This window comes from Bombus bifarius, unplaced genomic scaffold (assembly GCF_011952205.1).
Source record: "Bombus bifarius isolate JDL3187 unplaced genomic scaffold, Bbif_JDL3187 scf7180000008030, whole genome shotgun sequence".
In the NCBI taxonomy this organism is placed as follows: Eukaryota; Metazoa; Arthropoda; class Insecta; order Hymenoptera; family Apidae; genus Bombus; species Bombus bifarius.
The window spans coordinates 180545-205315 of record NW_022884401.1 but is presented as its reverse complement, the minus strand read 5'-3'; the positions used below and the strand labels follow the sequence as shown (position 1 = coordinate 205315).

Sequence of the window (24771 nt, the reverse complement as noted above, 5' to 3'; positions counted from 1 at the left end):
AAACCTCATGCTCAATCATGCTAAATAAGATACATGTACCTGTATCCTAAGGAACTTTAAACCACGTTATTCGACAAAGCTAGTGCTATTCTCGATGGATCCTAAACAACAACTAAAGTTATCTTAGATACTCTCTGAAACAAAACCTTTGTGATGAAATCACCAATGGTGCGACCAATCGTAATCTTTTCTAAATAAGCCATATATATATATATACCCTAGGAAGAGTTTAACTACCATGATAACCAACACGGTACCTGGCTACCACTGCTTTCAACGAAAGGAATCCTAACGAAAGGTTTAAAGGCAAAAAGGCAACCCCCAAGTGGAATCGATATAGAACACGAATCGGTCGATGGACTAACCTGTAGTAAGGGAATCCCTGGTGAACGTGAAGGTCCATAGGCATGGCAGGATGAGTAGGGCCATGGTGTGCCGGTGCGGGGGTGTACTCACCGGCCGCGGACAGGGGTGGCTGCATCATGCTCGCCGCGGCAGCCGCATGGTGGCCGGCGAGCATCGCCCCCCAATGAAAACCCGGGGCACCGGGCATCGCCGACGGATGTTCCAGTTCGAGGCCGCGGTGACTCGTCGAGGGTAACGCACCACTTCCGGCAGATCCTCCGGCGATACCGGCGGCTCCACCAGCACCGCTTCCGGCGACACCGCCGCCGCGGTGCATTAGCCAGCCCTCCACCACGAACGTCAATCTTGTCCGTCCGTTGAAACACCGTGAATCACACCCAACAATAATGTTACCTCGTACGAAAAAAAAACCACACACCCACCGATCAAAACAACGGACACTTCCGTGTCTTTTTTTCCACGCGAAACCTCTCTATATCTCTTCTACTCTACTAGCAACAAGCTTCCCCCTTTACGTACATATACCTCCACCAAGAACGAGAAAACAAACCCCCGACCAATAATAGCAATCACTTGACACACTGTCGACACATGATCGGTCCCATGCACGACGCGAGCCGGCGGCCTATCCGCGAGCCTGCCACCGGCTCCGGAACACGGCTCACCGGACACTCTCGCGATCCACTATCGAGGAGGATGCGGACGTTGAAGCGCGTAGTAGCACTTGGCGGCGGTCGCGGTGATAGCGCGGTGGTCTCCCTGGTGCCGATCGGCGTCGTCGTCGTCGGCGGCGCGGTCCTCGCCGGATGTTCACGGTTACGCGGGGGAGACAGGTGTTCCCGTAAGTTCCTCTCGCGAGCCGCTGCAGCTGGACGGACCCGGAGAGTGGCGCAGCCTTTAGCTCGGCCATGAATGACGCGCCGTACCTCGAGCTACTTCGCGGAGGCGGGGCCTACTCGCGCCCACGTGACACCTACCGCCTCCATCCTCTCCCCCAACACCGTGTCGCTGCCCAACCCTCCCCTACCTAACCGCGACCCGCGTTCTCTCCCTCCCGACACCGTTCCGGCCCCGCTCTCTCCACGCCAGCTGTGCCACTACCACCACCATCACCACCACCAAAGTCGATACCGCGTCCTCCGCCGTCCACCGACGAACCTTGCACCCGGACGGTACCATCGACGATTCCAACGCAAATCTACCACCACCGTGGATCATCCTCTCGACGAAGACTCTGCTTCAATAGCTTCCCCACGGAGAGTTCCTGTCGTACGGTTTCCTGCGTTTTTGGGACAGGATTCAGACTATTGTTGCAGCGGATACGTATTTCGACGAATTCAGATTCTTGTCATTTGTTTGAAAAAATTTGTTTCAAATTTGTTTGAATGTCATGAATGAAAATCATGTAAAAAGGATTGTAAAAATCATTGTATCTAAGTAACGTTCGTTTTTGCGAATTTTATTACTCGCTTCGGAAAGTTTGCAAGCAGTAACTAGTTTAACTATAGCTCTTTCAAAGTTCGTAGAGAACCATAAACTCTAACTACACGTTAATTAGGGCATAACGAGTAAACGTAAAAGATAATAACGTTAATTGTTTTTTATGGTTCGGATTATCGATACTGTATAATAGTATACGAAGTCTGTTTTATATAAGGAGCGATAAATAAAATAAAGTTGACAAAAACTTCCACGCATAAACGAGGTGAAACTTCTTACGGAAATTCGCCCTTTCACTCGGCGCGTACGGTGTTTTATTGCATTCCAACGGTAATGATCTATCAGCGGATAACATTTTGCGCCATTATTGTATTCATTATCAAATTATCTTCCATATTGTTTGACCATATGGAGTGCTCGTTCTCTGTCTTGTCTCGACTTCTTGACACGAATTTTCTTCCGTTCTTTTCTTTTTCTCTTTTTTCTATTCTTTGTAACGAGCTATTAAAAATTTTAGTGAAAGCGCGGTCGATCGATTCAGTTTCTGGTAATATTTTATGTAAGTCGCGCTCGAACGAAAACAAATGCATCGCACGGGTCGAAACAACAAAACCTGCGAGGTACCGCCTCCGATTATGAGACGTGGAACGAGAGAGCACGTCGACACCCTCGCGAATCGACCGAACCGTAGACGCAAGCTCGTTCTGACGTAACACTTGTTGAGCCGATTCACCCCCGCGGCCATCCCTCGATGGACATTTAGTAAACGACCGAGGGATGTGCGATGGAATTTCTGTTATCAGCGGCTGGACCTGATCGCGGACGAGACAAGTTCACCACGAACGATTTTCATCCTCTCAATTGTAATTTCTCGTGACAAAGATCGAACAGAGGATCGTGGTCGACGACCCAACGAGGACAGAAAATGAATCTTTTAACTCGAAATTAATCGGAAACGTCTATACGTAATCAGGAAGTTTGAATAGCTAATTTGACAAATAGCAAACGTGATTGCTTCTCTCTCAATTTTTTCAAAGATTAACGTTTCTGGGAAAAGATTCGTAATTTTGCTGGAAGCTCGTAGCTCGTCCGTTTGCAATGATTTCTTGGAGGCGAATAAAGAAATTTGACTCTCTTAGATGCATATTAAGATGTGACGAGGAGTATGGTATAAAGTAATTGATATTTATTAGGATTATAGTTTTATTTATAGGATAACAGATATTCCGATGTTTGTTCTACTTTAACGCTTTGATAACACATAGGAGACCGAACAGGGCACGATAAATATTACAGCACGCAGTCGGAATTATTGGGAACAATATATAAAATATGTGAGGCCAGGCACGTCCTCATAATTCTATCCTACTACCCCAAAGTGTCGGAAATATATCGTTTCTTCGACAGTCTTGACAATTCGTTTGATCCTTAACAGAATCGTGAGTAGAATCGGTCGAGAGCGTACGAGAATTATCCAAAACCATTCCCGATCGTATTCTGTCACGCAAGTATGTAAAATTACCAAATTTTCTACCCTGTCTAATTTCTCCATCCAATACCATTTCTTTAGAATCTACGATAACTTATAACAAAATATAAAATAAGGTATAACAAAAATAAAAGAAAATAGGGACCAAAGAGAAAATATCGAATTAAAGCAACGCGAACACACTCTGACACAACGCTCTTCTCCCGTTGCTTTTCATTTTCGCGAACCACGCTCGCCAGCGTCGAATTATTACTTCTAATCAGAGATTCAGGTACGCGAATGGAAAATAAAAGCACCGGAGTCGCGCGGACAGGGTTAAATCAGCCGACCGTCGGCATCAGGGCCCTCCGGCTGTAACCGGGCTGCCACAATAAAAAATTTAATCAAAATGCCCTCTTGGTAATTTACAGCTCGACCAGTCTCAACCCTTTGGCCGGCGAGGGTGGAAAGAAGCCAGGAAGAATGGGTGGAAGAAGAAGGGTTGGTCGGACGATAGAGAGAAGAAGAACCCCGTAGGAGTCATAGACGAGCACGACACAGGCCATTTCATCGCGAAGGGGCTCGTCCCTGTAAAAAATAATACTTGTCTTCGCTCATTTGCTCCTGTTAAGCCCGCGACTCTCTCTCTTACCTCGATCCCCGCTGTCATCTCGTAAATTACAAATTAGAAACGTCAACGTGCTGTTGTAAACGCTTGGAGCAAGGGGTGTGTACGTCTTTTACGTGATACGGGAAGCATCTGTGGCGAATTCGTACGTTCTAGAACTTTCTTTAGCAACGATTAACAAATAAATAGAATTTGTCTTATTCGTCTTCCGAAAAATTATTCAATTACGATCGTGTCGTTGTTCTCCGCAAATTACAACGACTCTGCGATATTTGAACGAATCACGTTTCACAATACTAGCCTCAAATGGGGTAAAAGAAACGAATAAAGAAAACGAAATTATAATCGACAGTTCCTCGGAAGATCGTTCTATCGTAGTTGTTGGATATTTCGCGAGAAATCGTATTAGAATGGTACGAACGGCTTAATGGCGTAATCCCGTTCCGAAAATTGCAACGCGTTACTCGTCGCATGATTAAAGGGCATATCTATGCACGTCCGATTAAAGACCGCCGCGGTCGCAGCAATAATTTATTTACAGCTCCAACTTACGATATCCTGGAACCATTAAAGTAGATTCCCGGAGAAAAGTTTCGGCCGTGGTTGCCTACCTGGTGGGTACAGGTGTGAGTCGTAATAACATAGCGGCCGCGCCCTTTAACCTCTAATATCCCTACCTTCGTACTGACTTCACTAACGCCGCCAACAATCGGCCCCGGGTACACCGCAATCATCCTCTACCTCTGTATCAATCGCCAGCGGATCATTATTGCGAATACACTTAGCATTGCGCTTTCTCCACCGTTACTTTTGGCACTGTACACGTGTACGCGCCGCTCGCAAATGTTCTATCGTGCTATTCCCTTTTTCAGCCGGCGCTTATCCAATTTTTCGCCTCTTTGAAGATTCCGTCTTTCCAATCGTCGTATTTCTGAAGATTCGTTGTGGTTTTAGAAATATTGTCGAGGGATCAGAGCAATTGAGGAATTACAAATGTATTAAGAATTTAGGTTTACGAAAAGTTCGGAAGGTTTGGAAAGTTTAAAAATCATATCGATCTTTTTGTCGGATGTGTCTCTTTATTTTCTTATACTTTTGATCGAGCATTCTTCTCTTAAGGTTATTTAACGCTAATGTCGACAACCGAGTAGGTATGTGGCAAGTATGTAGGTATCTGGGTAACAAATTCGTTCTCGTCGTTTTGTACGATCCTTCGAGTAGCGTAACTTCATTCTTGCGAAGTATTTGATGCAATGACAAACGACGAAGATACTAAATGCCCTGTTTCTCGTGATTCATCCTCTATATCTCTTTAACAAGATCTCTTTTTCTCTTTTCTCTGTGTCGGCAGTGGAAGGTGGAGAGGTTGGAGATACGACGGAATGAAGAGACGTGAAATGTTGTCCAAAACTGTAATTTATTTCTCCATGGTGCCAAAATACACTAGAATACTCCGTAATCGTAGAAAATATTATTGATATTGTTCGGGTATAAGTATATAACACGTTAAACGCAATGACATGTGAATGATGATTGAAATGGCATGAAATTTTCATACGAATGGGGTGTACACTTGAGATGGGATATATGATATGAATGGCAAAGTCGCACAAGTCTGAGCAAATAAAATTAACGATACGTATATGTAGCGAAAGAAGTAAGAAACCGTAAGAACACTAAAAAAAAAAAAACACGTTCGTTCGATAAAATTTCATACGTAAATCGTATTCAGAGTATGTTCGATCAAAATACAATTTCGATAGAGACAAATTTGTTCGACGCATTTTAAAAATCGATAAAAATACTGTTCGATTAAAAAATAAAATAAAATAAAAGAAATACTGACAACGAACGTGTTTCCTTATAATTAAAAGATCGATCTATTCGGCGCTGTAATCGGCAAAATTGACAGAAATTAATCTACAGAACGAATAAAGGAATTTTTCGACAAAAAGAACATTCAAGAAATAAATCAAAAGATTGATCAAAGGCCATGCAGTAGGTTCATGCCTGACATTACGGCGCCAAACTACAGAGCGTTGTAAGAAGTACGCGATACTTGAATTCGATCGCGTTCTCGAGGAATTCAAATGAAATCTTACTGATACGATCAAATTCAATCCTCCATGAACCAAGTCGTTCTCATTAAACGCGATATTCAGGAAGAAAAAGTAGAGAAAAGTATACCCAACAATCGATAGAAGATAAAAATTATACCGATCCATAATACTATAAAGGAATAAAAGAGATCAAGGTTCGTGGAGGGTTAATGTCGCATGTATTCTGAAGATACGATACAAACAGGCATCGTACTCTCGAAAGTACACATTCGATAGCTTTGTCGCAAAATAGTCCGCGGTTTCCTTTTTACAAAATTTTGCATCGCGTCTAGAAGTATTCAGAAAAAGTACAAAGTAAAATTTGTCGAATTTCGCATAAAAAATTTCGATCACAGTAATAACAATGACCTTGATAGAAATAGAAACCGCAGGCCGCCGTTAAAAATATCGATTATCGTAATACAATTTGCAAACGAATCACTTTCGATTCTGCAATTAAACGCGTAATTAATTCCTTTCTTTCCTGCTTCCTTTTTTTTTTTTTTTTTTTAGATTTTTCCCCAATATACAGCAACACGTTCGAGCGTTGCCCTATATCATAATTTTCGTTTAAAAGTAAAACCGCATGCAATTTATAATCTAAGTAGCCGCTACAGCAACGCAAAGGTGAATACATTTTCGCGACAAATCAAAGCTGTACAAAGCACGACACGATTCGTTTTTTCCATCAATTCTTTTCCTTTTATTTTTTCATTTTGCGAGCAGACGCTCGCCTGATGCGGTGATGATACGAATGAAACGGAGGAAAAACAAGATGCTTCTCGTTAATCCTATATATTTATATATAAGTAATATTTTGATTTCTCAGGTACTTTATACACGTTGTGATAGGTAGAGTAGGCAGGTGAGGCAGACCTCGCGTTCGTCGACTTCAGGTTTTCCGTTCAAAAGTTTCCGCCATCGACGTGCTTTCAGACGACGTCGACGTTGAACGTAAAACACGAATTCGATGACCAAGGACTTGTAACCGTGGAACTTGTCTCCTAATGTACTGTTTAAAGGATCGAATTAAGTTGTTCGATCAGAAGAATCGTTGTTTCTTTAAGTAGTACAGTCTAAGACAGTTTCCCTAGGGTGCAGGATAACGCTCTAGCATTATGATTGCGTTAACAGAGCAATTTTCATCCTCAGATGGCTGAATCATGAAACAGAAACTTGAAAATAAATTTGAAAGTTGACGAAATTCGTTTAAGCAATACTTTATATTATATTACCAACTCGAACGATAAATTTTCCTCTATCGTAACTTTCTGCGTATATTTTTAACGAAGGGAATGTTTAACGAAGGATAGAGTCAAAGTATAGCAGGAGCAATGATGCTTACAATTTTCTAAAGCAATTAATTCTCAAAAATTATGACGAATTACATCTCGTTGGGTGAAAATCGCTCTGCCCTCGCGTTAAGCTTTTCTCTTCGACATCGAACGACCCCTGAGGGTGTCGTCATCTTGCAGATCTCAATGAAAAGTTCTACTCGATCCCGTAGGACAATCTGTTTAATAAAAAATCAAGTATTCAGAGAATACAAGAGGCTCTTTTTAAGCTCTGTGCCCTGTGTATGGATACTAATTGCGTGCGTGTGTATATGTATGTGTGTATGTGTACACGTATGATGTCACCATTTGTCGTCGCCGTCGTGAACACGTAAGTACAGCATTTCAAACTTTGGATCGTCAATGGTATATTCTTTGAAACATTGGAAGAATTATACATCGATCCATCGGTTACTGTTACCTTTTCCCCTTTTTTCTCTTCTCGCTCATTTATTTTTTTTTTTCCTCTTTTCTCTTCTGTATCTTACTAAGTTATCTCTCACGTTCCTTTATCTTATTATAACGTAGCATGCTTATGAATATACAGTTTTACTTCGATCAATGCTTGATCCGCCTGATTCCAAACTCTATTCTCCTGTGTCACATTCTCTGACACAAACACAACGCACAAACAGTGCTCAAACTCAATCACGCTGGATAACGCTCAAAGACGTCATAATCTTAGTCTGCTATGTGCAGTGAAAAAATATAAGTCTGCGAGACATTTTGCAAACTTCTTCTTTCTCGGGGACCCTTGTTATCTTTCGTTTCGCATGTTTCTTTCGCGATAACGACTGGTCCTGCGCGAAAAGTTAGCGTCTCGACAGAAGTGTATCATCCATCTACCGTTAGATGCGAACACATTCGTTCAATCTCTTTTACACGCATGCACGCTTACACGGTAAGCATCGTGCACAAACTGTTCAAACCTATCAAATCGATCTAATCATCCTCTTAACGATAAGTTCGATCTGTTCTGTAAAAGAAGCTCTAATACGATCGCTCTAATTTCCAACGAGTAACGCGTTTTACTTTGACGTATACAAATTTATACATATTCTTTACGTATATTGATTATATTTGATTATAGTTGATTATATTTGATTTTTTGTTGCCTCACTCGTTGGAAAATTGGGCGATCCTAACGATTCACGTCGAAGCACAATATTAATCGCATTACGCTCTAACGAAGCTGAAATTGAAACATCCTATCGCCTACGGACCCCTTTCCCCTCACAAAATATTTCACAAAATATACCACTTTAATTTTCGTTCGCCTCTACGAAAAATCAATAGTTATACGTGTATGTTTTCTTTTTTAAAAATTTTTTAATACAAAAAATATCGTTTGATCTTAAAGTGCGATCGATTCTTTTTACAGGCGCGCTATTTACATTAATTCTACTCCTTTATTTTCATTTTGTTTAATCTACCAATTTTGATCGATCTAAAATATGTAAGATCGCGTTTCGCGTAAATTGGCCAAAGTATCGTACGAAATGTAGAACTGTGCTTGTGCAAATGAAAAATGTAGCACGAAAGATAAAACGCAAAAAATGTTTGAGCTCGAAAAGATTCAGTCGATTGAACGAAACGTCGTGAACGTTCGTTACTGTAAATTTGTGTCCTACAAAACTGTCCTCTATATTTTACCGCGTAGAAAACTGTGACGAAATATTTTCCATCCATATTATCAAATAATAATTATCACTACGATGTACAAAAATAAAATTCGAAACTTTTTTTTTTTTTTTTTGTTTTAGATGCTTTTATTTTCGCTATCTATTACTCCGTGTCACGCAAGTTTTCGAGCGATCGTGCTGAAATAAATTGATCGAATTAAAGGTTGCGTGACGGAACTGTAATCTTATTACTCCCTATCGAAGATCAGTTCGCTTGGAAAACCATGTGGATAATCACAGCGTTTAATATTCAGCATGTATCAATGATTATAATATGAAAACCTTTGGTAAAGGTTTTATAGAAGCTCGCGTACAGGGTGTTTCATTTCAAGCGAGCCATGCGCATTTCAACGTCGAATAAGTTTTTGAACGAAAATCGAAACGTGGAAAATTTCCAAGCAAGTATTGCCCGATATTTATTGTATTCGTATACATTGTCTTCCAATTGAGTCTTATCGCGTCTAAGTATTTGTACCTTTAAGGATTAACAAATATAGTTGAATCCTTCAACAAAAATATTTTTATTTTTAATTTCCGATAATTGGACGTGTTTCGATATTTTGTAATCTATAGGAGTATATTTTGGAAGATAAAACTTATTTCTGCTTGTAATGCAACTTCTTTTATAGAATCTCCTAATTTTCATCCGACATATTTTATATCGCTAACACATGATTCAGTTAAAATGAAACACCGTATACAAGAAACGTTACTAAACACCCTAACATTAGTACCGTTGCAAGTTATCGAAACGATCTACTCGATACAAGTAAAGTGACCCTTCATGCGACAACTACAAGCGATGAGGATATGTGTATAAAAACCCAGGCATTCGTAATGTACCCTAATGTACCATGTTAACATTTCGTTAGTTCGACAAATAAATGTCAATGTAAATCGACAGAACTGTCAGATTTCAATTAGTTCCGTTGTTCGTATGGCAAGAACGAATAAAGTTCCCAATAAACAACAGACAGATTCCTAAAGTCCCTTTTCTCATATTCACCTTTGAATTCTCGCTGAAGTCACTCCCCAACTCAAAGACCATTTACTTTCATTATACCATAATATACCTTCACACGTTTCTATCATCATCGTCTTCGTAATCGTTGTCCTCTTACGATCAAACGACGAACAGTTTCATCGTCTAATATATATATATATATATTTTCAAACATTTTTATCATCTATTTTATCATCGTCTTTTATGATTTTTTTTCTTTTCTTTACCTTTTCTCAGTCGTCAAGCAACGAGCAGCAAACACGGCTGTCGATTCAACCACATGATCGCAATATCAGCGAATCGTATCACTTGAGGGTGTGTTTTCGATCAACATTTACCCTTTTATTTATTTATTTATTTATTTATTTGTTACGTATTTTCTTTCATCCTTGTCATTGGATAAATGTTTACCAAACTCGTTCACCACGAGAATTATTGTTCCTCGATAAGATCCTTCGTACGAAGTATATCGATTGGTTAAGTGATGACAAAAAATGCGGACAGAACCGCGAAGTTCGATGGAACTTCAGGAAATAGTGCGTCTCGCGATTCTTCGATATTAGATGTTCCCCGAAGAAGCAAGATGACTTTACTTCACGTAGCACGATCTCGTGACTACGTATGCGGTTTTCAAACACGATATCGCTGGTATTTTAATGAAATTATCACGGAGACGAGTCACGTGAGAGTGTGTGCGTCAGTCAGATGTTAGTTTCATTAAAATTCCAGAAACCTGTGTCTGCAATTCAGATCTCTTTTCGGCGTCGCCGTTTTCCTCCGCTAGACTCAAAGGCAACTTTGGTCCCTTTCTTTCTTTTTATTATCTTTTTTCCTTTTTCTTTATCGGAGCGGTCGAAAAGAGAGTCTGAAAATTTCTACGCGAGAGAAGTTCGTCTATTGAAATTCTGATTTCCAGAATCCTTTCGTTCGTTGGTCGTTTACTTACCGACATAGATTTCTTAAAGAGGAAGATATGGAAATCTTCGTTCTTTTTCTATTTTTTTCTTTATGCGTCTTGTAAACGTCAATTTATTTCGTCGACTGATTCAGAATTTCAGCAAAAGAAGTTCACCCGCATTCTCTACTCTACGGTAGCAGTCGACCATCGGCCAATGCTACCAACTGCTGTAAACAACCATCGTCCACATAAAAAACAGAAACAAAAACAAAATCGTTGAAAACAATCAAACGATACTACCGTCGTTTAACATCGCATGCATCATACTCGTCGAACATCAGCGTTCGCGCATAGAACATCGTTCCCTTTGTTTCCCAATCATTCGGAGAACGCTATAAAATATCTCCTCTCCCGATTCACATTAAATTACAAACAATAATACGTATATGTATATATATATAATTTGCAACATATATATATATATAAATAAATATTTATACTATATAACAAAAAGCGCGCCACTGATTCATCGATCAGTTTCGAAAACCTCGAACTCGATATTATGCGAGAAAAGATTTCATTCATTCGTTAATCGTTATCGTTACTTGTCCTTGCAAATTCTCTGAAATGAAGATAAAGTTATTCTCTTTATAAATATCTGTCAACCTTATCTTTTTTCTTTGTTATTTCTTTCTTTTTTTTTTTTAATTGTTTTGTTATTCACCTGTACCTCTACGTCGTTCCTATATTTCGTTGAATCTTTCGTTCTTCAAGAATTTGCAGAATTATGCTACGAGGTTTCGATTCGTCGTTATATTCGAAGGCTCGAAGATTGTCTACGTAGATCTCGACCCTCTCATTCATTCTCGATTTCGCACGTGGCTAGAGCAGGTATACGAAGTTATACTTACCTCTCGTTTCATACTCGATTCGCACAGTTAAATATCTGATTTTGTAAAAACGTATAAAAAAGTTCTTCCTCATTCGTCGTTCTTTTTTTTTTTCTTTTTCCTGTTTTGACCTAGTGCTCATAGTCTCTACGTCGCGCCTCAGTCACTTTTACATTATTAATCTATACCGTTCTTCACCTTCTTCTATCTTTTTTTTTTTTTTTAATTTTCTATCGTATCACAATCTCAAACGAGCGCAGATCTTCTCTCTATCGTACGTGAAATAAAACAGGGAACCATCACGTTCAACTGAAAAGTATTTTTGTCTTGTGGACGAAGTTGCAGTCTCGTCGTAAGATCGAGCTTTGTGCTTTAAATTGACTCGATTACTGAACACTCGGAATTCTTTATGGCAGTGCAAGCGTAAAGTAAACAAAGTTGGAAGAATTTTCGTAGTGAGATCGAGAATCGAACGTGTCAAGAAAAAAAAAAAAAAACAAATTACAGTTTACGTATTTAAGTCTCAGTGGAAAAATATTAACGCTAAGCGATATTGTATTTTTTCACATTTGTGTAGAGTACTTTTAGTATAAATATAGTTGAAATATAAAAAGTTTAGAGATAAATATAAAACTTCGGTATTTCAGAAACGACGACTGAACGTCAAAAATCTGGACAAAACAATGATAACTCTCACTTTTTATATTGTTCCCAACTTAATTGACGACGTATTGATAATCGATACTACGAATTTGCCGAAAATCGTGCGCTCTTCGTACTATTCTTGGCTGGAAAGTTGTCTGGCGATGAAACGTCGCGAGTCTAATTTTGTCTACGTTAGAACAAAAACCGCCTTTAATGATACAATTTTCGAAATAAATCGCGCGTATCATTATTGGAGCGAGACGTTGGCATCCGCGAATCGACCGTTTATTTCTACAGATGGAGAGAACTTCTGCGAAGAAACAAACAGAATAGCTCTTGCTTCTCTATCATTCTGCTGGCTAAACTCTCCAGCCATGCATAGTATTATTTATCAATCTATTCACCTACTAATTTTATCGTGCATCGCACGACCAACAGAATGGAGCAGATTATGCTCGGTGACTGAGGGTTCGACCGATCTCTCTCATACGAACGATGTCTTCCGTGGAGATTCCATGGAGTACGACGCCGCGTCAGGCTTTTCCAACAGACGATTGGCGTCGTGAAGCTCACACAGGTGGAGGACCCCTAACGTAGCGTAGCTGAGGGGTCAGCGAGAAGTTCAACGTGTTCGTCGCCTCGCAGCAATGCGGCTCGAGGAGACAGGCGGCGCAGAAGAGAGCGACCAGGGCCAACTGGAATGGCAGAGCTGCTCTGAGGATGCGCCAGACCCAACTGTGGGGAAGACCAGGCTCGTTGTCAGGGTCTCCTCCATCCGTGGCGCCGCTTTTCACTGCGTTCGTCGCGATTAGCTCCGCACCTTCCTTCAACATCTCCGTAACACCAGCCTTCTTGCGCTTGCTGCACAGTGGACAGAAGGAACATCCAATTTTTTCTCATTATTCCATGAATTTGAATCATTTTTTAATTCGTGTTCTTGCTTTGTCGAGGAGTCGGGGAGTTTCAAGGAGTTGAGTGTTGGTTTGATAATGACGCTGTGGATGACGTGAATGATAGAAGATACGTTGGCTGCGAGGAGGATGTTATATAACCGGCTGCAAGTATTATCGAAGGAATCTCGTGGATTTTCACGAAGAAAGTAGGAAGGGAACGTTAGTCTTCGGTTTAGTTATACGAATACGCCAAGAACAGCGCATATGAATTCGTTCGAGCAGATATTACTCGATTCTGTATTAGATTCATATTGGAGAAATTGCGGAACACTTTATCAAACACTTTCGTAAGAAACGAAGAAACAGAACGAAACAAGTACCGCTGATTAACTGAATGCACGATGATCAGATTAGTTTCTATGCTGGAGATTAAATTAATTACAAAGTCGACTAACCGCGAACTTCGGTTAGTCGTGAGACTTTAAGGTGTCCGTTTAATCAAGCAAATTAATTTACAGCGTCTCGTGGGAGAAAGTCAGGTCAGGAAATGAGTAAAAGGTAGGTTCTTGGGGAAATCAAATACGATGTACGTTTCCGTATTTTGGGACGTTGGTAAGTGACTTTCAGTGTACTCTCATATTTACAACAACCATACAATAACGATTTAAAAAATTCACACTACTCTGTTTGAACGAAAAGTGTCCTAAATTTTTATGCACACCGAGGGTACATTTTTCGTTCTTCCTTTTTATCGGCTTGCTCCACTTTTTGTTTGCTCGAAAGCGAATAAAACGCTATTAACGTTAGAAGGAATAAAAAATAATGGAAGCAGAGACGTTCCTAGAATCGAAACGAGAAAAAAAGGAAGGAAAAAATACGAGTAGACACGAGGGAGGGAGCTTTTACAACTTTTTTTATGATGCAATATGCCCGGCATTCTATGCTCACGAAAACTAAACCTATTACCGTTGCCACTGTGCAGTGATTAAATGCGACTATAAAAAAAGCATCCTTCAAACAAAGTTAAATAAGGTACCGCGGTGATAATGGGAATTCGGAGTAATTGCGATTGAAAGAGCGGATCACGAAGCCGGTTCGCCAGGGAAACCAAGTAAAACAAGGAAAACACACGTTTTAATGCACTTCGTGTCCCTAAACTTTCTTTCTTCTGACAGCCTAGATATTATTGCCATAACAATAAAATTCAAATATCACTGACTAAATCTTTAATCCTGATAAAAAAAAAATATAGCAAACGTAACGTAAAATTTTATTCGCGTTTATCGATACGACAGTATCGTACAACTTCGAAACCAAGAGTGGTGATTTTCAGTCAGGTATTTCAGAAATTATCGAAGGTTAATTAAAAGAATCTAAAAGAAAGATATTTCACAATTGCGCGGTAGAGAAAATAAGCGTCGAATATTATTAATTCGTTCCGAGCCTTAAAGGTGGTTACCACGAGAAATGTTCATTCACAGCTAACTTCTTATATTCAAATGAGTGGACGCGTTATGGAAACGCCTTTATGAACGAGCAAGTTCTTGTCCCCGCGTCTAAATAGACGCCTTCATTCTTTGCTGCTCATTTTGACGTTATGTAAATGGAATGTGCGTCGAGGAAGTCGTTCTTTATCCCCTCGAAGGTGTTGAAACGCCTGAATAAATTAAAAAAAAAAAAAAAGAAAAGAAAAGAATACACGCGTCCGTGCATTTACCTCGACGGAACTTTCGTTTTAGTACATTAAGACTCATCTTGCAAGAAAATTTTCTAATCAACTTCCTTGCAACTGTATTAACGTAATTAAAGAAGATAATAATAGATAAGAGACAAAGCGTGAAGATACAAGCGCGCGTAAATAGAGAGAATTTGTTCAAAGATGAATGGAGAAATTTCGTTACATCGAATTTCGAAAACAGGCTACGAAAGGTTTCATGACAGATGTCGATTATTAATAATTGCAATTTTATCAAAAACTTTCTAACAGTTCCATTTAATTGGAGCAACGTCACTCGATATCGCTCGATTATAAAATAAAAAGAAACCAGATAAAAACGAAACATAGCCCGAAAGCCAAAGTCTGCTTCGTAAAACGTAGTACAAGATATATCGCAAAATATACGACAAAATTATACGAAAATGAAAAAAAAAAACGGTACTCACTCTATAAAATGATGGACTTGACCGTTCGTCCTTTTCGCAGCTCGCGCCTCGACACTGGCAGCAGTGCGTACGATTAATTCGCGACACTGTTTCTGAAGATCTCGTAGCTCCGTTTCCGCGTCCTCGACACGTTGCAGGAGTTCGACGAGGGCCTCGCTTCCAGGCGCCAGTTGACTCTCCAAACTGCGGGTCAGACGACGAAGGGCGGCCAATCTTCGCTCCCGTTCGCTCAACTCTTGCTCGCTGCCGCTGTCAGAGATGCCACTGTCGGACAACGAGCCACCTTCCTGCGTCAGACTGATCGGTGGCGAGTCACCGAATTTCGCTAACACCCCACTGCCCACTTCCTCCGTGGTCGAGTCTTTTAGCACCGTCCCGTTCTGCAACACGAACCAGTCGAGTATTCGACTTTCATTCCAACGACAGAAGCTTGTCTTTGTCTTTGCTTGCTGCTCTTGTTGGATTCTTTCGAGAGGTGGATAACTGATGGTTTTGCAGGTTTCGTTGCTTTTCGTTTGGGATTATATAACAGGGTTATATCACAGTCTTTTCAGGAAATAACGCGTGCATCGAAGATTTGAGTTACAGAGAGAATAGGAACAAATGAGAAGCTGTATACGAGCTGAAGCATGTAAATTGTTACGATCAAACGATCGTTGTAGCTTTCGAGTGATAGCTCGGAATAGCACGATGTTTACGATGAAACGCGACACTTCGAAATCTCCGTCGATCGATTACAGGGAAAATCACGAAAGGATGTACCACTTAAACCTTGCCACTGATTAGATCGCGGGATGCTGATAGGTATAAATACACCCCGAGAGAATACGATATCGAATATTGCATAATCCAGTGTTGGTTATTGCCGGCGGCTAATCGGAAGGCATATAAGACGATTATATGAAGGAAGAAGGGGATACAAAGATGGGGTGAACGAAAGAAAGGAAGCAAACGGAATCCGCAGGGGCGTATAGTGTCATCTGGAACGTCTGTTCCCAAAATTTTTAGATGTTTAGAAAAACGGAACGTCGTGTATTCGACACAATCGCAACTATAAAAGGAACGCTAGATATTCTTGTCAATACGAGAAATGACAGGTTATGACGGTATTCCTGATATATAGGGGCCGAAGTGAAGAATTTATTGGGGTTGTTATACGTGTTTCTGACCTAGGATCGATAAATCTTAGGAGGGACACGGTTTGCAACCGTTCGTTCGAATTATTCTCTTAACGCTAAGACTGATAGATCGACGAGGACCTACCGATAAAAAGGCTATAAATCGAAGTAGATCAATTTTCTTCTTAGAAAGAACGAATTTGGCAACTATTAGCAATAGTCATAGAAAATTCTCAAATTATCGCACCAGCTATCGAAAAAGATGTCTAAAGGAAACTCGCCTGTAGATCGAGACGAACCTAGTTTTCAATTCTCTCTTCGCCTCGCTCGGCATCTGTAACGTCTTTCAAAGAACACCACTGACAACCCTGCTAGTCTCGACGTGTCACCATCACATGTCCGTCCCTATTTCGATACAAACGTATCATCTCCGGAAAAAACTCTGCCACGAAGCAAACCAAAAATAAAATACCAAAGATAGAAAATAGAAAGAAAATATAACCAGTCACGAAACCTTAATATCAAACAGTAATAATAGTAGTAGTAGTAGTAGTAGTAGTAGTAGTAGTAGTAGTAGTAGTAGTAGTAGTAGTAGTAGTAATAATAATACAAAAAAGAATATGAGAGTGCGGAGGATCGCGAGACAAGGACGAAGAGACGAGAGCGAAAAGGGTGGAGAGGAAGGGGTGGAAAAGGCGAACGCGGGAGAGAAGAGGGTTGGAAGAAAGAGAGGGTTGGTTTAGGCTGTTGCAGCAACGGGGCAGAGGGGGAAGGGTGGGAGAGCCTCCGGTAATGAAAAGCGCGATCCGCATACCAAGTAGCAACCTTCAACCTAACCTATATATAAGTCGGTATACTCTTGTATAACGGATAGTAGGTACGAAGTGAGTCTCGAGTCAGAATCCACGTTGCCCGAAGGACCAATCACGTAGAAGAAAACTGCGAGAATTCCTTATTTCCGGTCTAGTAAGGCGTCCTGGTAACAGCAATACTCTCTCTCTCTCTCTCTCTCTCTCTCTCTCTCTCTCTCACCCTTTCTTTCTCTTTTTTTATTTTCTTTCTTTGATGTTGGAAAGACTAACCTTGGAATAATATATCGCGTGTCATCGTAGCGGATAGAGGGTTTAGATCGAACGTTTTTGGAGTACGAGCTATCGTATCGACGAAACGAGTCGACTTCGTTTGCGAATGTCGATGGAGCTTTTTCCGAGTTTGGAAATAGATGGCGAGCGAAGATCAGTGGAGTCCTTTCGAGGGACTTCTCTATGGCTTCTGAGTTCTTTACAAGATGGAGTTCGTGTTCTTTGAAGTTTAGTCGCGAATGTGACCGTCTTCCAGTTCAATTTGAAGCGAAAATGAAAGCTCGTTAATTCTTCTCCCGTGGATATCTTCTTAACGTTTTCGGATTCTGTCGCAAATACGAATAGAACGCTCGCGATCTCACCAATTCCCTTGATCCTTCGTGAGTTTGTCTCTGAATACCAGAAAAAAAAATGAAAAAAAGAAAAAAGAATAAGATATTTCCGAATTAGAGTATTTAAAACATCGATACAGTTTCGAATTTCCTTACAAACATCGATAAATTATCTTCGATCGCGAAAAATAATATTCAAGCTCGGATCGCAACGATGTAACGAGCGATCGGTCGAAGCTTACGAACTGTTTCCATCGGATCTTATAATTAGACCCATCTAATTCGATCGGCGAGTATAATTAGGACTTGGCGACGAGAATGAAACTAATGTAACGGTCTAAAAGGGCAGGCAGATAGATGAACGATAAAATCGTTGTCGAAGCATCGATGTCCTGGACGAGGCAACGTTACAGCTGAACCTACGTGGAAGGTTCACGCGGTTAAAAGCGAGTCTGAGTTATTGCACGTGAAAAGTAAAACTGGGTATTATGGAGATAATTGGCCGAGGCAACGAGTCCAGCAATTTTTCCTGTCTCCTGTTAATTCGAGATATCGCGTTACATAAATTTGCGGTTACCCTCGGTTTCTCAAGGCAACTTCTCTTTCAATGCTCTCCGTTGCCTTTTTAGACGCTCCGAGTTTTACGACAGACTTTAACGTTAACACACTGGTAATTTGTTTTTGAATACAATTTTTAATCTCCTTTAATCAAAAGCCAAACCGATTGATTACCTGTGTACACGGCCAATATTCGATCTTCCACGACAAATCACTTCCTTAAGTTTATTTAGTCGCAGAAGATGCGCGAATAACGATGAAACACAAAGACCACGTTTTCAAAATAACACGTTAGACATGCCGGAAGATCTGATCGAAAGGCAATGAAAAAGAAAGAAGGAAAATATAATTTCCAAAAAGCAGCTAAGGAAACAATAGGTTGAAATGTCTATGTCGAACGAGCTGCTCGGCCGGAAGTGCTAATCAAGCAGCTCAGCCTCTTAATCTCTAACCCACGTAGAAAGTGGTGCTCGTCGACACCGGTATATCCGGCGGCTACAACTGGTCAGTCGACCGTTCCGGCAGCGATATTAAATTTGTATTTTTACGCTGATTCCACGGGCCATTCTCGTACGTGAGTCGAAAGGGAATCGTTCGGACGATTAACGATCCCAGCTCCCTAGGGAGTCGCTGGTTCTGAGGTAGCCAACTCCAACGTTTCCCAATGGCGATTCTGCTATGTGAACCTAAAACTCGTCCTCGTACCCGTCTCCTGCCACCGTTTTTCCTATTCGCTAATATTTTATTTAACGCCTATCAAAATTTATGGATTTTTCTCGCTCAGCCAACAGTTACTCTAGAATTTAACGCTACCTCCGCGTAGAAGCAACGTTTAGTCTGGTTTGCGGTTAAAAATGCGAAACAATAAGGTCTTGTCTCCGGAGGAAGATTAACTTTTTACATAAAATCAAATGGAAACGAATTACAAAGCAAAAGTATATTCTTTACGTTTTGCAATTTGACTTTCTTATGTCAATTTCTCGTTTCATCGATTTCTCGATTATCTCCTTTCAGTTTCATATTCTTCGATTTCCCAGCGATTTCACAAAGAATTAATCGAAACGTAACTGAAAATCAGAGAAATTCTACGTGTAAGAAAAGAAAGATTCTTGGTACACGTGGAACATGTTCGAAAAATTATAAAAGCGAAGAAAACCAAGGAAAATCTAGAAACAAGAAACAACTATAAAACGTACGATTAATTGTTGCACGCCATTTACCCTCCGAGATAAACACAAGTAAAATCGGTAGTCGCGGTGGAACTATTACCGTTCCATATCTCTAACAGCCTCCGTTGGTTTTATCGCTTCAATCGGAATTCCTTCTTCCATTATCCGTTCTCTCGTCCCATCCTCGCGTCCACGACCAGCTTCTTCTTCTTCTAAGATTCGAAGAAGATGGAGCTCTTAACGCGAAGCACTTTGTCGAGCGGTGAAACGCGTCTGCCTGGTTCGGGCAAAGTATCGTATCGAAAAAAAGGAGAAAAGAAAGATGTAACGTCGCGTGCATGAAATTATCCCCACGAGTGTCGTAGATCGACGAAGCCGAGCGGATTGCTCCGTCTTGACGCGACTTTGAATATTCGCCCGGAAACGGAGTTCATTGGCGGAACAACGACTGCAAGAGTACCGTTAAAACGTTTGCTATAGAGAAACTTGGGGGTTGCTGCCTGGAACGAGGCTCCTTCTCGCTTTTCTTGGGGTAAAAATATCGCGTCGCGAGCCATACGTCTTCCGGACAGGCGAAATAAGCGCGGGGACAATTGCAAGTTGAAAAGGTAACAGCTCGTTTCGCCTTGCTTTTTTCTCGCAGTGGCTGTTGTAGTGTACTTTTATTTTTTTTTTTTTTTTTAAAGAGGGTGGTTGCTGTTTTGTTTCTTTTTTTTCAAGATTTAGTAACGTAAAGATGGAAAAATGCCAATCGGATGGTTTGGAATTTATCGGATGATAAATAATCGTCGTTCCAATTTGTTGAAGAGAAGGGTGAAGAATTGATGGAGATCTTAAAGTGCAGGGACAGAACCAAAATCTAATTGCGGCGCTGTATCGAACACAGTATATTTGCCGTCTCATTTGCCATCGTAGTACATTTGAATGTCGAAAACAAGTTCACAACGACTTGGTTAATAAACCCAAATTGTCGAAGAAGAAGTGGGATACGGTCTATAAATAGTGGTGGTTTCCGAAAGGTGGCGCGAGAAGGGGAAAGACGGGGGTGAGATTAGAAGGGTACGTTTGACAGATGACACTTGTCGATATCGTGTTTCGGTTAAACGCCATCGCATCCCCCTATTTCCACCATATCCGTCTTACATTTGCATATAGAGTAAATCTCTTGGCAAGGTCTTGGCCTCGCGTTTGCCTCCATGCTTTTATGGACTTAAGGAGAAAAGTAGCTCGAGGTGAAGCAGGTGGCAGGTTTGTTATCACGGTTTCCGATTGGCCTGGCCCCGTGTTCCGCTTGTCAGAGAAACGTGCCGCCCGCCACGCGATATTTCCACGTCGACGTTCCTCATTTTTTTCCCTCGCCGCTACGCGATTAGAATAACTGGTTTCGCACGATTGCTCGACTTACTGTGCGGCGCCTAACGTTCGATTCTCGTTCTGTTTCCTCGTTTCTGCTGCTAATTACTCGGTCGAACGGAAAATGTAGAGATTCGAGTAATTGGAACTCGTAATCGAAAGATAATGTTTAGCCAGTTAATCGTATCATTCTTTGACCATAAAATAAACGAAGAAAATAGAATTCACGATGGAAAAAAAATGTTGCGCATACAAAAAAAAATCGCAGCCTGAAACGGGTAGTTTTTCGATCCCTTTGAGAGAAGACCCTTCATCGTGAGATTTTACTTGGAGGAAAAACAGAGAGTCGAGGAAAAGGTTTCTTCTTTTTGCGGAGCAGAAGACGAACCAATAAACATGATTCGCCTTATAATCTCGCCTTCCTTAGGAGAGCCATATCCCCAAAGTTCTTCCGCTCAGGCAATCTACGCGGGGAAATGGTTTTATGCACACAAGTGATACCCACGGGAACCGTTACCCCGTCCAACGACGTTGAATAATTGCTACCAGCTATCCAACCGATTGAAAATCAAGGATACCGTGGGAATATCGTCCAAACGATTTATCAATGATTTCGTTGTTTCCGCAATCGTCGATAAATGGCAATCGCAATATCCATAGTCAAACATTAAAAACAGAAAAGAGAATTGGAACAATACTTAAGACAACTCGGCGTTCTTTTGGTCACCTTCGATTCAATCGTGTTTCTCTGTCGCTAACGAATCCTCCAAGCGTTTTAAATTCTTCAATTTCTTGAAGTCTAGGCAATTCTCGTCCATAAATTTTCTTCGGATGGGAGGAGAGGTCGAAAGAGTAATAGCCGTCATAAGCAGCGAAACAAAGAAGAAGAGACACGATAGAAATAGGAAAAGGATAAAGGACCGAGGCTGGACTGGCAGATGGCCATTATATCCAAGCGCGGATCGGTCGCTGCAAATCGGTCGACGCGCACTTAGTATCGTCCGCCTTTTCTTCTCTTCTTTAGCCGTTTCAATGCCTCTAATCGTCACACGTACAGGCGTACACGTACGTACGGCAATAGAATCCGAACGATATTCGATCCGATCGCGCATCGATGTATCGTACAATAAGACACGATTTTCCAGTCGAATGGAGGATGACTTTCGTCGACACACGCGTTGCGGATGAACGCGCCTTATCGCGTTCTTTGCGTGTAACGTTTCCCAGTTTTTCTATCGTAGCGGCAAAATTTGCGTGAACGTTATCTTTTAAAAATCTACCTTACATTATTATTCACGCGTGGAACATAGAGAAATGATATAAAGCGCGTGGAACTTCTAACAAGAACGCGTTAGCGTAGGACGTAGCATAGACCCAGATGTTCGTGAAATAAAAACGTTACGATATACGAGCATTGCCCGTTTTAGCGAAATCACTTCCGACACTCTTCACGCGGCACTGAAAAACTTTATTGTCCAACCATTTTCCACCATTACTAGCCTCGCTCGTTTCGCTAACCTTCACAACGCTCCATCGAACGATACGAATGGTATTTTAAAAATGGGCATTCACTTTCTTGAGAACGTAAAACGATTCTCCGTATTCGTAAAAATCAAGGATACGTGTAACACCTGATCTTACCTGACAATTCATGTCTTGCTTCTCGGACAGCAATCTGGCGACGTGACGAACAGACGAAGCAACCTCTGAAGTAGCTCCTGCTTGTAGGGCCACGTCCAAAACTGCCAGGGTATCCTTATCCCTCCGTAACACGCACTGAAGCTCCGTCAAACGTATGCTGAACTGCTGGACGGCTTGCAGGGCGCACAATTGTTGATTACCCCTGCAAAATACCGTTTAGAGAAGATTATCATCGATGGGCATATTGGAGGTAACAAATTTGATAAAGCAACCTACTTGGGCTCCGGACTCTGAATTCTTATATTGGGTTGGCAACTAAGTGATCGCGGATTTTGTCAATACCACCTAATGATAAAATCCGCGATCATTTAATTGCTAACGCAATGCATCTGCGATTTCTAACGGGGACGAACGTAACGGGAATCTGGCGAAATTCGAAGAGGGAAATTGTAAAAGGAACGGTGCGCTGATCGTTTGAGGTTTGCTTCAATATTTCTAAGATTTATAGTTGAATTTGAAGGATTTATATGGCGAATATCGTATCGAGTTTCGAGCTGTCGCGTTTCATTAGACATTTAAAGCTAATACTATGCAGCTTAATGAACCATATCCGACGAAATTAACGGAGTCACTGGGGAAGGGAAGGAGCGGCAGACGTGAGGCAGAAGTAAGGGGAGAGACACAGAGACAATTGGTTCGAATTAAGGTAATCAATGCGTGCTAATTTACCAAACTAATATTTCACGAAATATAACTCGCAAATATTAATAAACGCGTAAACAAATATTCCACGGAAAAGTATCACGAGAAAAGAGAACGTTCATTTTTTCGTTCCAATCGCTTTCTAAGCATGAAAGAATTGTAAATATCTTCCAGTTCTCCTAGATCTACCGAACCAACTGAAAATCCGAATCTATTCCCGGACGTGTTCCTTTTCTGGATGCGATCGATCCGCGACGTTCGATAAACAGACGGCTGTTCCAGGTTCTCGGAATCGGTGAAAGCGAGCTACGAAATTGAATGGAAAAATCGCGAGTCGGGTCAACACAATAAAAAGTGGAACGAGGGCAAAGCCTCTTGGCAAACAGTAAGACGTCAAATTATTAGCGGATCTCCCCGATGGCGGTATCGGCAAATAGAAACACTTTAGGTCAATCCTAGCGCCCTAGGCTCGCACGAATGAAACCAGGAAGACTGGTTTTTCGTCTGCTTCCCGCATTGGCGTGTGATTGAAAAAATTCCTTCCACTTCTCGGAAGGATAGCCGCACTGAATAGAAACGAGACCGAAATTCGTAAGTATTCGATCAGTCTGCGATAACTTACGATTTTAACTTGCGTTTGGCGAAATTACTTGACCTACCTATAGAGTAATACACTCGGCTCTACAGGATCCCAACAAAATACCGATTTTACTAGATTTTTAGCGCGTCGCAAAACGAAAAGACGCCTCAACATTTTTCCAACGTTTCGAATTTTATAATCTTGAACTTGTTTTAAACTGCATACGTATTTGCAAGAGTTTCGGTGCTTCATTTGCAGAATTTGTTGCAGAATATTCAAAATGTTGAAAAACGACGACGGATACAACGTGAAAGATGGCACGGCTATGTTCGAAAAATGAAGCGTCAAGTAGCACTGGTCGTTTTGTACGTTGCAGAGAGTGGCGTGTGCTCGTGCAAAGAATAGAAATTCCTGGGGAGCTTGCGAGGGATAGAATTGACCTCTGTAAAAGCCCAGTGGGTCACTGGTAAACCCTTTTGCATGGGTCAGACCCCTATCAGACGGGGGAATCAAGTGCTCATACGGCAATTAAAACGCGAGTTGAGCGGCCGCGACGTGCCTTTCGCTTGGAACACGTATCAATTTCAAGGTCCGTGATTTGCTTGACCTGCCCGAGAAACGCCCCTACGTTTACAGCCGTACCATCATTTTCGTCTAATCTAATATTTGCTTGTACAGGAATTTCACGATAGTTACGTGTATGATTCTGCGATAAATTTCAACAACG

General features: G+C 41.2%; 2 protein-coding genes across 12 annotated transcripts in view; both read right to left on the bottom strand.

Annotated features, from left to right (window-relative positions):
* The window catches only part of LOC117207432 (protein trachealess), a 138449-nt gene extending 137140 nt beyond the window's left edge, over nt 1–1309 (bottom strand). For 3 of the 6 annotated variants that reach the window (XM_033447669.1, XM_033447673.1, XM_033447672.1), the window contains exon 1: nt 366–1308. In XM_033447669.1, the coding sequence (XP_033303560.1) occupies nt 366–682 (317 nt within the window). In that variant the 5' untranslated portion in view covers nt 683–1308. Of the gene's footprint in view, nt 1–365 lie in introns of all 6 variants that reach the window. The other 3 variants (XM_033447671.1, XM_033447670.1, XM_033447668.1) reach the window with 2 other exon arrangements.
* The window catches only part of LOC117207430, a 132679-nt gene that overhangs the window by 9107 nt on the left and 98801 nt on the right, over nt 1–24771 (bottom strand). For 5 of the 6 annotated variants that reach the window (XM_033447662.1, XM_033447664.1, XM_033447660.1 and 2 more), the window contains exons 19-22: nt 22763–22964; nt 15510–15889; nt 12486–13314; nt 3475–3477 (exon numbers count right to left, since the gene is read on the bottom strand). In XM_033447662.1, coding sequence (XP_033303553.1) covers nt 13023–13314; nt 15510–15889; nt 22763–22964 — 874 coding nt within the window. In that variant the 3' untranslated portion in view covers nt 3475–3477; nt 12486–13022. Of the gene's footprint in view, nt 1–3474; nt 3478–6488; nt 13315–15509; nt 15890–22762; nt 22965–24771 lie in introns of those variants that run through there. The other variant, XM_033447659.1, reaches the window with a different exon arrangement.